General features: G+C 38.5%; 1 protein-coding gene across 2 annotated transcripts in view; it reads left to right on the top strand.

Annotated features, from left to right (window-relative positions):
- The window catches only part of PPP2R2A (protein phosphatase 2 regulatory subunit Balpha), a 93,806-nt gene that overhangs the window by 23,195 nt on the left and 56,974 nt on the right, over positions 1 to 13,637 (top strand). The window contains exon 2 of one of the 2 annotated variants that reach the window (XM_037038700.1): positions 12,518 to 12,656. The exons of the other annotated variant lie outside the window; for it this stretch is intronic. Coding sequence (XP_036894595.1) covers positions 12,641 to 12,656 — 16 coding nt within the window. The 5' untranslated portion in view covers positions 12,518 to 12,640. The remainder of the gene's footprint in view (positions 1 to 12,517; positions 12,657 to 13,637) is intronic. 2 annotated transcript variants of the gene reach the window in all.

Genomic DNA, 13,637 nt, shown 5'->3' with positions numbered 1-13,637 from the left:
ACAGGTAATATTAGACCTATACAATGAAATTTGAAGAGCTGTGTCTGCTGGGAGCAGAAGCCAGGGGGTTGGGTAGTTCTATGAGAGGCAGTATAGTCCTTTAAAAAGAAACACAAGGAAGAGAGTCTCTTTTTTGCTATAGTGTATGAGAATATATCTGGAGCTGCTATATTCTCTCCCTTTATTCTTCCCTTTTCTAACTTTGAAAATGTTTAAGCCCATAAAGAAGTTGAAAAGTGAATATGGCTGTAGCTATTCTTTGTATTCACCAATTGTAAACATTTTGCCCACATTGCTTTATGTCTGTACACATACCTGCACTTGTGGACCCAGATCTTTTGAAAGTAAGTGGGAAACAGTGTATGGTTCTTTATTCATAAATAACTCAGCCTTTATCTCTTTAATAACAAGAATATTCTCTTACCACAGCCACAATACTATTATAATACCCAAGAAATTTAGCATTAATTCAGAAATATTTTCTGTTGTGCAGTCCATATTTAAACTTCAACTGGCTCAAAAACTGTCCTTAAAATATTTTTTCAAACCAGGATCCAGGCAGAGCATTTGGTTGATTTTAAAGAGTCAAGACTTGTTATCTTATATATAAAATAATGCTTTCTGGATTTCACCAACTGTTTTAAATTGAGGTTAAGTAATTAAATCCAGCTTAAATATATTTCACAAGACATTATATAAGTGTACATAATGTGTACTTCCAGGTCCATGAAACCATGTAAATTTGTCTTATTGATGATTCTTAGTTTGATCATTTGGTCATGTAGTGTTGTTTGCCAGATATCTCAAAAAAGTACCCCCTTTTCCCCCTTTGTGATTATTAAACATTCATTGGTGATTTTTACCTAAAGCATTCTTCTTTGGTGGACACAGAACAGTGATTTTCTTTTTATCGAATTTATTGGGATGACATTGATTAACAAAATTACAGCTTTCAGGTGTATAGTTCTATAATACATCATCTGTAGAGTGGTGATTTTCTAATCTCCTAGTCTTTCCTCTCCTTTCTAATATCACCGTGGACTGATAGGGTCTCTTTTTTTTTCTAATTCTATGTATTAATAGTCTGTTGATGCCACTGTTCCTTTTGAAGTTCAAATTGTCCTGAATTTGGCCAAATGAGAGACTTCATCATATCCCTCTTGTTTACATGTCTCAGTCAGTCTTGATCACTTCTTATTTTTCTGACACAAGATGATTCAATTGTACTTTTAATGTTCAGGAATGGTATTTAGAAACCATTTTGTGTGCTGTGTTATTTACTACTGGAGTGTAATTATTTCTAGGCCCTGCCATTGCTTTCTAGGCAGAACTAGTAAATCAAAAGGATTTGGGGGTTTTGTTTTAAAATTATGAGTTAATATAGGATGAACTACATACAGTACCTGGTTTCTTCAAAAGACAAATTGCAAGAAAAAAATAGAGGAAGAAATATATAGGTTTAAAAAGACTTAAAAGATGTATCAATCAATAGTACTTTGAAAACCTTACTGGATTGTTACTCAGACAGTTAAAAAATATTTTTGGACACTCAGAAATGTAAATATATACTGTATTTAATATTTAAAAAGTACTATTGATTTATGATAATGTTTAATTATATTAAAAATGGTGGTCTTTAGAGATACCATCTAAAATATTTATGGGTAAAATAATTTGATATCTGGGATATGCATAAAATAATATGTGGTGGCTTTATAGATCAAACATTGGCCATGAGTTCATAATTGCTGAAACCAGGTACTGGAAACATGATAACTCTGCTCTTCTATGTATACTTATTTTTGTATATGATTGAAATTTCTGGTAAAATTTTTAAAATACCAGTTTATGCTGGTCTGCCAATATTGGGTTGAATACCAGAGCGTTCTTCCTTACCTCCCTCCTATGTTTTTTGTCCCACAATGAGAACCCTAATTCCCAGCCCTGTAACTGTCTTTTGTCAGATAAGGATGAGAAAACCTGGATCTTTGATGAAATAAACCAGTGAATTAACTCAGCCTGGATTTAATTTCCCTACCTTGGGACTGTGGGAGTTCATGATTTTTTGTTATGGGAAATAACAGATAAATTTTTTATTATGATAAACTGTATGTAGCATAAGACATTGTTTTAACTATTTTCCAATGTATAGGACAATGTCATGGAGTACTTACATCACCATCCATCTCTGGAACTTTTCTCATGTTCCCAAATTGAAACTGCATTACCATTCAATAGTATCTCCCCAGTCTCTCACTTACCATCCCCTGGCGATCCTCATTCTCCTTGTCTTCTCTATGAATCTGACTCCTCTGGGTACCTCATAAAATTGGAATTACAGTATTTCTCCTTTTGTGATGGCCTTATTTCATTTGGCATGATGTCCTTGTCACAGTCCACTTAGGCTTCCAAAACAAACTACCATAGACTGGGTGGCTTAAACAGCCATTCACACAGTTCTAGAAAGCCCAGGATCAGGCATTGGTGGATTCTGTGTCTGATGAGGGCCTGCTTCTTGGTTCTTACTGTGCGCTCAGATGACAGAAGGGGTGAGAGAACGCTTTTGGGTCTCTTTTGGGGTCTGTTTTGTAAGGGCACTAATCCCATTTCATGAAGACTTCACCCTCACGATGTGATCACCTTCCAAAGGCTCACCTCCCAGTACCACACTGGAGATTAGGATTGCAACGTATGAATTGAAATATAAATGATCAGTCCATAACAGTCCTTAGAGTTCATTCATGTTGTAGAATGTGTCAGAATTTCCTTTTTAAAGCTGGATAATCCATGGTATGTATGTACTGTTTTGTACATCCATTCATCTATTGATGCACATTGGGGTTGCTTCCACCTTTGGGCTATTGTGTGTAATGTTGTCTTGAACATTAGTGTTTGAGTATCTGTTTGAGTCCTTGCTTTGAATTCATTTGGGTATACGAGTATACCAAGAGGTGCAGTTATGAGATCACAAGGTAATTCCACATTTAACTTCTTGAGGAACCTCCAAATGGTTTTCCGCAGTGACTGCACCCATAACTTTCCCACCAGCAGTGCACTAGGGTTCCACTTTCTCCACACTCTTAACAACACAAGTTGTTATTATTGTTTTTTTTATACTAGCCATCCCAGTAGATGTGAAATGGTTTCTCATTGTGGTTTTGATTTACATTTTGCAGATGGGTAGTTATGTTGAGTATCTTTTCACGTGTTTTGCCTCTGTGTATTAGAGAAATGTCTGTTTATGTTCTTTGCCTATTTTTAAATTATTTTGTAGGAATTCTTTATATATTCTGGATATTAACCTGATATAAAATACATGATTTCCACATATCTTCTCTCATTTCATGGGTTGCCTTTTCACTCTTAATTGTGTTCTTTAATGCACAAAAGTTTTGATTTTTGTTGAATTAGAATTTATATTTTTTCTTTCATTGCTTTTTTTTTTTTGGTATTATAGTCAAGAAATCATTGCCAAATCCAATGTCACAAAGCTTTTTTCTTGTGTTTTCTTATAAAAGTTTCATGGTTTTAGGTCTTTAATCCATTTAAAGTTAATTTTCATAAATGGTGTAAGGTCAGGAACCAACCTCATTCTTTAGCATGTGGGATATCTGGTTTCTTCAGCACCATGTGTTGAAAAGACTTTCTTTGTCCAAAAAAAACACAAAACATTGGACCATATGTGGACTAGAATAGAATATGTATTTATGGATTCCATTCCATTGGACTATATTTATGTCTTTATTTCAGTACCACACTATTTTGATTACTGTAGCTTTGTAGTGAGTCTTGACATCAGGAAGCATGAGGCCTCCAACCTTACTCTTTTTCAAGATTGTTTTGACTTTTCATGTCCCTTAAGATTTCATGTGAATTTTAGGATGAACTTTTTATTTGTATTTTTAATTTATTTTAGGAATGTTTTGTAGTTTTCAGTGTGTAAGTCTTTTATTTCATTAATTTTATTCCTAAGTATTTTATTCCTTTTGATGCTTTTGTAAAAGGCATTGTTTACTAATTTCCTTTTTGGATTGTTCATTGCTGATGTGTACAAATGTAAATGATTTTTGTGTGTTGATTTTTGAATCTCAAACTAATTTTATTCCTTAAGTGCTAAAATGTCTGAAAATCCTTTTTCTTTTGACTAAGAAATGTGATAAGACACAGGGTTGAATCCTGAGGCCCACTGTGTCTGTACAGGATGTGGCTGCTTGTGTAGGTTAGATTCCGTGTAGCAGTACCTGGTGGCTTTGTATTCAGTCCCTTCTTATTTGTTTCCCTTGTATTTATCAGTAGAGGACAAAAAGCCTGAATCCCAGTTAACAGTGGACTAGATATCCTGTACTAGAGTAACAAATCAGAAAATTTGGATACTTCCGCCAAGATGGAGGCATAGGTGGAAACACTGTGCCTTCCCCACAACCAAGTTTGAATACAACAAAGGTTTGGAGAAACAAAGACACAACCAAAGGACAGAAAATTGAATTATACGGAAGTCCGACAACATCTAACCGTTCAACGGGGACGGTAAGAGGGGCGGAGCCAGCAGCGAGCAGGGTCAGGCAGGACAGGGCAGACTGACCGAGGTGGCACATTCGCGCACAGTGAAACAGACCACGCAGGCCCCAGGGGGTGAGGGCTGACGGCAGTGGCACACTCGCGTGCAGTGGGACGGAACGCGTGGGCCCGGTGACGGCAGCAACTACGGCACCGGTGAGGGCCACGGTGGCAGGCGGCAGACAGGACGCCATAGTCCCTCTTTGACCCCCGCCCCCACATACAACGTCACAACCCAGCGACTTAGTTGCCTGTTCTAGTGAACACTTTAGGGCTCTGATCCTGCTATGGAACAGGCACGAACAACCCGAAAGATGGCGCAAGAAGAACTCAAAGTCCCAGAGCCAATAACTCTAAGCAGCCGAGAAATTGCCAGCCTCTCAGAAGCACAATTCAAGACACTGTTTATCAGGATGCTCACAGAACTGGTAGATTATAGTCACAAATTAGAGGAACATAGGCACAAATTAGAGGAACATATGAAGGCTAAACTAATTGAAATGAAGGGAGATGCACAGGAAACCAATAGTGATGGAAAGGAAACTGGGACTCAAATCAATGGAATGGACCAGAAGGAAGAACAAAACATCCCACCAGAAAGGAATGAAGAAATGAGAATTCAAAAAAANTCTTCACATTAGCGTCGTCAGTTGGTGTATGAACAGTGAAAGGAAAGCAAACACAGAGGTATTAACAACCACACGTAAAACAAAAGCAAACCAAGAGGACAGCTAGATCAGGAGTGGAACCATAGAAATGAAGAACACATGGAGGGTTAGAAACAGGGGGGGTGGGAGGGGGAGAAGGGGGGAGAGGCATAGAAAATAGCATAGATGGTAGGTAGAAAATCGATAGGGGGGAGGGCGAGAATAGTGGGGGAAATATAGAATCTAAAGAACTTGAGACACGTGGTTATAAACTAAGGTGGGGAGAATGGTGGGGGAGGGAGTGTGTGGGTGGAGGGGAATGAAGGGGGGGAATAGAACAACTGTAATGTTATAATCAATAAAATATATTTTTTTTAAAAAGAAAATTTGTTAACATTTTGTGTTAGATTTTGTTGATTCTCCCCTGCACTCTATTAGTGTTCTAAAGAAATAAGGGTGAATAAATTTTCTCATGGTGAATGATGATGGAGTACAGAGTAATAGAGTATAGGAAAAAGAAATTCTTTTCATTAAATCAAAATTGTATACTTTGGTTTGTGAGTTAGAATACTGTTGGTATTCTGACTAAAGGTTTGTGTTTGAATAAATATGTCCATTCTGCAATACTGGGGCCCACTTTTACAAATGTGTCTGATTCCTTTTAAGATTATAGGTGCATTGTTAACGTTTCACTCCTTATCAAGTTTTGTAATTAGTCATATGTCAGAGTAAACTAAGTTTGGAGACATTGCTGCTTTTTTTTTTTAAGAGTGTGTCCTGGGAATTGATAGTGTGGATTAAAACACCTTTGTTTTATCTAACCATAAAATTGAATTATGTGGCTAGGAATATCACCAAGCATTTCTTGTCATATTTATGAAAATACAGTCTTTTAAAGAAATGTATAAAGTGCTTTACTGAAAAAAAAATAGCAGTGTTGACTTATGGTGAACGGTGATGATCTAAGCCTGTGTGTTAGATCAGATGGACTCACACTGAAATGACCAGCAGTATAATGGGGACAGTTCAGTCTCCATGGGAACCCTGGAAGGGTGCCATAACTAAACTAAAAAGAATTTTGGCAGGAAAAGGTACAAATGAGAAATGTAGTGAGGTAAGTCCTTACTGGCTGGCTTGGTATTCATTTATGTTGATTAAAAAGCTCTCCTGGGGTGTGAGTAAAGGGACCTACTTTGACAGGTTAGAAGTAGAATTGAGGGTGGTCCATGTTTTGGACTTTGACGCAAGGATTAAAAACAGAATGACTCCAAATGGTTTTAACCAAGGGGAATATAACCAGTGAAGAGAGGCTGGCCACTAGTGGTTGCAGTGGGGAGACTAATGAAGCCCAAAGTTGAAACCCCCTGCTCCCAAGCTACCTTCTTTGGCCTGCAACCCCGCAGCCTGACTGCATATTGCTGGATCTATAAGCTGACCCAGGAAGTGTGCAGGCAGCCCACGGAAGGTACCCAGGCACTCTCTGCCTACTCCTAGTCATGTTCTTGAGTGTCATTCCCTCCCTTTGACTGTCTAGCTGGACCTAGTGACTTGCTTCTACAAGTAAGTGTGGTCAAAGTGATGGGATGCCACTTTTAAGGTTAGGTGGCAAAAGGCTCTGGCCCCATGTTGGGCCACTCTCTCTTTTGCTCTCGGGGAAATGAGCTTCCATTTTGTGAACTTCCCTTTGGAGCTCATGTGGCAAGGAGCTAGTGGTTTTGGCCAACAGCCAGTAAAGACCCGGTGCCTGCCAACAGTTGTGTGTGTGACTGTGAATCACAAGGAGATTCTTTTTTCAAATCTTGAGATGACAGAGGCCCTAGCTGATACATCGATGCAGCCTTGTGAGAGAACCTGAGCTGGATGCACCCAGCTCAGCCACACTAAAGTTGTGATCTGCAGAAACTAAGATAACACATTTTTTTGTTTCAGGCTACTATTAAATTTGGGGTTATTTCTTAGACAGCAATTGAGTATAATATAGGAAGTAACAGTATAATCATCCCCTGTCCCCACAAAAGATTTGAACTTCATTCTTAATTTTTTTCTGATTGAACCTGGTACAATTCCCAATATTTCATAGTCATAGGCCTCTTTAAAGTTGAATACAATACACAAAAAGACAGATACATATAGACTCTGTAGTTTGAAAGAAGGTGATCAGTGTGAGCAGGTGATTTCCTGTGCAGCAGACTTACTGCACAAACAAGAGAAAATTGAAATTTAAACAACAGCTAATTAATATTCCCAAGGGGACTCATGAGTATTTGAAGAAAAAGTCAGAGGGCAGGAAGGTTCTTAAGTGAAATTTGTAATTCTTAACTACTGACTCTTTAGAGACTTCAAAAATATTCCCACAATTCAGAGATTTCATAAGATAAAAATTAAAGACAAAAATATAAGAAACACAAAGAATAGATCCAATGTGTAATAAAAGTTTAGAGTGAGAGGTCAGAGGAAACAGAAGATAAAGTCAAACAGTTAAAAATTTTCCAGAGCCAGAGAGAATAAGATCAAAATGGCTCATGGAATATAGCTGAGTTATTGAACACTAGTTACTAGTGTGCCAAGTATTTGGCAAGTTAAAGCTCATTTAGAATTGTCTACAACTCCTGTGTGGTAGGGCCTGCTAATATTATTCTCTTATAGGTAACTAAAGTGCATACCAAGCAAAAATGAGATTCATGCCTAGTGGGATTTTAAGTTTTAGGATATAGGAATAAGTAATACAAATATCCAGACAAGAGACTGGTTAACTTGCATAGGATGGTGTATCAGGTAAGGCTTTGTCTTCTGTGCACTAGAACTGTACTGTCTAGCTAGCGAGTGGTCATTTCCTCAGTTTTCCTGCTCACAGTTTAAGTACTTGAATAAGTAGCTACATGTGGATAGAGGTTCCCATGTTTGGACAGTGCAGAATAGAAATTTCTGTTATCACAGAACATTTTGTTGGACAGTACTGTAATAAAAAATAAATGGAGTAGCACCTGAAAAACAGAGGGAAAAACTATTGCAACCTAAGAATCTTAAACTGATGAAACTGTCCTTCACATAAGCCCAGAAAATGGCATTTTCAGGCTTTCAATGACTCAAAAGTATTATCACTCAGTTACTTTCTTGGGAAAAAAATACTACTCTTCTTATATCCAGCCAACTGAGAAGTCAGCAACTCAGAACCATGATGAGTCAGCCTCACAGTTTTATTCAACCCTCTGTTTCCGGAATAACCAAAGGCACAAATGAAGGAAAATTTTCATGAATGGAAGGTATGTAGTGGATGCCCTTTAAAAGCCCAACTTCAGAGCATCAGAACAGTGATGGCAACCTAGACAGCTCAACTCCGGAGCTGCTGCTGCTCACAACTATAAAATGAAGCCACAGACAACGGGTTTTATTTTAAGGATACTTGTCCACTGAAACCACTTTTGTTGAAATTACCCCCAAAATCTTTGTGTCGCCAATTCCAAGTTTAACTCTCAGACTTCACTTTGTTTGATCTCTCTGCATTTTTTGACACAGTTCATCACTGCATGCTTTTGGAAATACCTGTCTTTGCCTGGCTTCCAGAAGTGTTCTTCCTTCCTCTTCAGTAGTCCCCCCATGATCTTTTTTAGCTGGTACCTCCTCTTAGTTCTTAAATGTGGGAGGGCCTCAAGGCTCAGTCTTTAGACCAGACCTCCTCCTCTTTTTTTTTTAAATTCTCACCTGAAGACTTTTTCCCCCCATTGTTTTTAGAGAGAGGAAGGGGGGAGGGAAAGGGAAACATTAATGTGAGAGGGAAACATTCATTGTTGCCTTCCTATACACCCTGACTTGGAATTGCAGCCTTTTGGTATATGGGATGACACTTCAATTCTCTGAGCCAGAGCCTTTTTTCTTTTCTTTCTTTTCCTATTTTTTTTTTAATTTTTATTTATTTATCTTTAGAGGGGAAGGGAAGGAGAGAGGAAGAGAAATATCAATGTATGGTTGCTTCTGGTGCATCCCTTGCTGGGAACGGGCCCCTGCCGGGAACTGGCCTGCAACCCAGGCATGTGCCCTGACTGGGAATCGAACTGCGAGCTTCTGGTTCACAGGCCCGTGCTCAATCCACCGAGCTACACCAGCCAGGGTTTTCTTTTCCTATTTTTTAAAAAATCTGCAATCACTCACTAGGAAAGTAGTTAGTTTTTAAATGCCTTCTGTTAGCTGATAATATTATAATTATATCTCTTCTTCCTTCCCTAAACTGCTACGAAATCTGTCTTGCTGCCTCTGTGATCTTTCTCCTTGCATGTCTGCTTGAAATCAGCACGAAAGATGGGGAACTTTTGGCTCCTTTCTTACCTCTCTTTTTGGGTGTCTCTCTCCCCAGTAAATGTCACTGCCTTTCCTCCATAGGGCTTGATTCCAAAACCTTGGACCATCCTCTGTGCATCAGCAAGTTCTAGTACTGTCTTCAGAACATACTCTGTATTCATCCATTTCTCTCTGGCTGCTGCCTGAATTCAGACCATCATCATCTTTCGCTTAGGCCACTGCAATAACTTATGAAGAGTTCTTCCATGTTTGCACTGTATTCACACAACAGATAAATCACTTTAAAACATAAATTAGAAACTCTCCAGTGACTTATTACCACTCATAACAAATCCACAGTCCTTCTACCATGGCTTACAGTGTTCTGGCCTCTGCCTTAATCTTTCCAAATTTAGCAAAACCATTTCTGCTTAGGTCCTCTGTTTGAATACTTTCCTTTACAAATTTAGACAACTATTCCCTGTTCCTTTTGGTTTTTGCCTAAGGACCTGAAATCCACCCTTCCCCATTACTTTCTGTTCTCCTGTTGGTCTTTTATATTTTCATAGTACTTACCATTACCTGATTCATTTTATATTTCTTATTCATTGTTATAATATGCCCCCATCACTAAAATATGAGATCCATGAGGGCAGGGACTTTGTTGTCTGGCACTAAGTTTCGTATCCCTAGCACCTAGAAATACTGGCATGAGCTAGATTGTCTAGTGTATGGTATGTAGAGTGAACAAAACAACCAATACATATATAGAACAACATTTATAAAATATAAGAACAGCTTTTTAGAATTAGAGAAATAAACTTTTTGTTCAAGAAGTGAAGAAAAACAAAACCGTAAATATTTAATTCTCTTTTTCAGTAAGATTCATGACATAAATTGCATCTTTGAAAATAGAATCATGTGAAAATAACTTCAAATCACTTTAAAATGATTATAATTTTTTAAATGGAAATATAAATTGTAGTGTAAATACAATTGAAAAAAAGGTCAGGAAATTATCACCTTGAGCAAACTAGCCTACCAGAACCAAGAAGACAAAGATGATGATAATGGAAATATGAACAAAAATTTTTATTTAAATTTCTTTTTTTGCAGTAGTATCTGATGTATTTCTTTGGTTAAGACTTTTGGTGAAATCACTCATGATATACAAGGTCTGTCCAGAAGGTATCCAGCCAGGTAACATGAGAAGTAGAGGCATTTATTGAAGAAGATACAGGAAACATTGTACATAGGACAATGATGCTACAGTGCCCGTCAAAGTAGGCACCTTGGGAACCTTATACAGTTCTCCCAGTCCCCATCAGCTGCCCCATTGTATTTTTCTGAATCTCATCCACGGTCTGAAGTCTCTTCACTTTCAAAGATGATTTGAAGTCTCTTCACTTTCAAAGGTGATTTTAGTTTTGAGAAAAGCCAGAGTCACAGGATAACAAATCTGGGCCGTAGTGGGGGCTGAGTCACCTGGGTAATTTGATGTTTCACAAAAAAGCTACAGGAGACGTGATGCCTGAGCAAGCATTTTGTGGTGATAAAGCTGCTGATCACTAGTTGCCCATAGCTGTGGCCTTCTGAATCATCCAAATAGTTTGTGTCGAGCAATGTTCAAGCTTCATGCAAAGCTTGATGCAGATCATTGCTCTGCTTGCTCAGTCATTTTTGATGTAACAGCCACACAGTACACATGCCCACTCACCGGCACCTATCACCCCCACTGACTAGTACAGTGAAGTCATTGTGCACACATGCACATTCCAGTCCACGCTCCTTGGCTGCCAGGTTGTATCCATGGCACACAAACTGTTCTTGTTATATTAATAATGGCTGGACTTTTTCTGGACAGATCTCATACATTCTTTTGTATTATTTAGCCAATGAATATTAACATCTTTTTTAACCTGAAGTTGTACCTGTCATTTAGATGCTGTTAAATAAGGTTAATATAAGGTAAATATTTATTAGTTGTATCAAGTACATTCAGCTAGCATGAGGACCTGGATATTATTGCTTTCATCTTTAGCATTTCACCCCTTATCAATTACCAAGCCTTGCCTTACATGCTTTATAAATGTATATTCAAATCTGTACACTTCTGTCCCCTTTTTTGTCTTTATGCTTTAGTTTCCTCTGTTAAATGGATATGTTATACAACCAACTTCATGGGTTTCTTGTGATGATTACATACATACCTAACATACTATATAGTGCATTTTATACATTGGGTAATTATGATAATGTTGTTGCTGTACTATACTGGATTATATTACTATCATTGTGTACTAGGATTTCGAGAGTAACCCTAGGTTGGTTTCCAGACTTCTCCTTACCCATCTTCCAGTTCTCAGTCCCTTGCATTTCCGGGGAGAGGGGGGTGGGGGGGTGGTAATCTAAGAGCATATCTAGTTGGCTTATTCATGTTTAAGACTCCCCAGTGGGCTCCATTTTGCCATTAGGATAAAGTTGATGCGATGTTTCTGTAACATAACTTAGAGACCCCTGCCTCTTTCTCTGAATAGTTCTGCCACCTTTTACCCAGTTTGTGAGTGAGGTAGAGGAATTCTGTCAGAAAACAGACTTGAGTGTGACCTCTACCAAGACAAATAGACAATGAAGTGCTTTCTCATTCTTATAGTGTGGACCAAACAAGCTTAGTTTATAAAGATTTTAGGCAGATATTACTAACCAGATACCCATTCTGGCTATAAAAATTCCTTAAGGCCTCCAGAGATGTACAGGAACTTGTGCAGGATTGCTTCTTTGTCTGATCTCTGTGAGACACTGCATTATATTTGATAAGGAAACTTAATGAGGTAATTTGATTTGTGGAAGTAATTATGAGCCAATTAAAATTGGTGAACATGTAACAAAGATGAAAACCTTAGTTTGAGAATGATTCATTTTGCAGCTCATCTTTTTAACATTATATGTAACATTAATACACCAAGGCTTGTTTGTTAAGTTCACACCTTTAGACCAAATGTATTAGCAACTATTTATCTTTCTGTTCTTTGTTGCAGGAGGGTATGGTTCCATTCCATTTTATCCAAATATGATATCAGATTATCCAGGAACAAGTTAAAAAGAAGGGAGACTGGTTCCAGAACACATCTCTGGACATTACCCTATGGACCCTGGTTCTCATGGCAACATTACAATGTAGGTTCTATATGGGCATCTATAGCCAGTGAGTGGTCTTTGTTGAGCTTATCACATACCTTGTTTCGGTTCAGGATCAGAGGTTTAGAAAAGCTTAGAAAGGGCCATTAGCACTTAACTTCATTGTGGAAATCTTGTCACTACTTCTTTGGGCTTTAGCCTCAGACTCCTATGAGCTAAACAGGAGGGTTTGGAGAACTTGTTACCTAGGCTAGATTGATTTGAATAGCCTAGAAACAAGTGAGATTAAATGCTTGTTTCTACTTTGTAACAAAGCCCAAACCCCAGCCATTGTGTTAAGCTTATTTATGGGCCTACTGTGTGCCTCATACAAGGTTCATTTCTTTGTGTTTATTGCTTATTTGGCCCTCAGAGCAACTTAGTGAGGTAGATATTTAAAGAGGAGGAAACTGAGTCTTTAGGGGACTTAGTTCCTTAGAGTCATATGGACAGGTGGAGAAGGGATTTGGCTGTCTGACTTCTTGTCATTTTCTGCACAACTTCCCTACAGTTGTGGCCCAAGATGTGTTACAGGGGTATTAACTGTCCGTGGCAGAGGCGGGGGTGGCTGCTGAGTGGGGGGTTGGCTGAGTAGAGTTCCCGAGCAGATACGAGCAGCCTCACCTCCACTTTGTACTAGGGTGTCGTACAAATACTAGATTGTGTGTATGTCTGACATAAGGAAAGAAGAGTTGCATTGGCCTGCTATACAGAAAGTAGCAAGGGGGTCAGCAAGAGGGAGCATTTGCCTCCAGTGACTGACTACACCTGTCCTCCCTTTAGCCTCTCAGGCTGCAGTAAAGAGTGTACCTTTTCAATACCAAGTGGGGAAGAGAGTATTAGAAGAGAGTCTCAGGAGTCTGGGGGAGAGAGATTTGGCTGGGGCCTGCCCCACCCCAGAGCTGGTGAGCAGGTTAAGCCTTATTCACTTCTAAGGAGTAATACATTCCTAAAACAATGGCACACATTTAACTTGCTCTT

Source organism: Sturnira hondurensis, unplaced genomic scaffold (assembly GCF_014824575.4).
Source record: "Sturnira hondurensis isolate 20B ecotype Veracruz unplaced genomic scaffold, ASM1482457v3 Scaffold0024805, whole genome shotgun sequence".
Lineage (NCBI taxonomy): Eukaryota > Metazoa > Chordata > Mammalia > Chiroptera > Phyllostomidae > Sturnira > Sturnira hondurensis.
The sequence above is the reverse complement of the archived record's forward strand: the minus strand, read 5'-3'. Positions and strand labels throughout refer to the sequence as shown.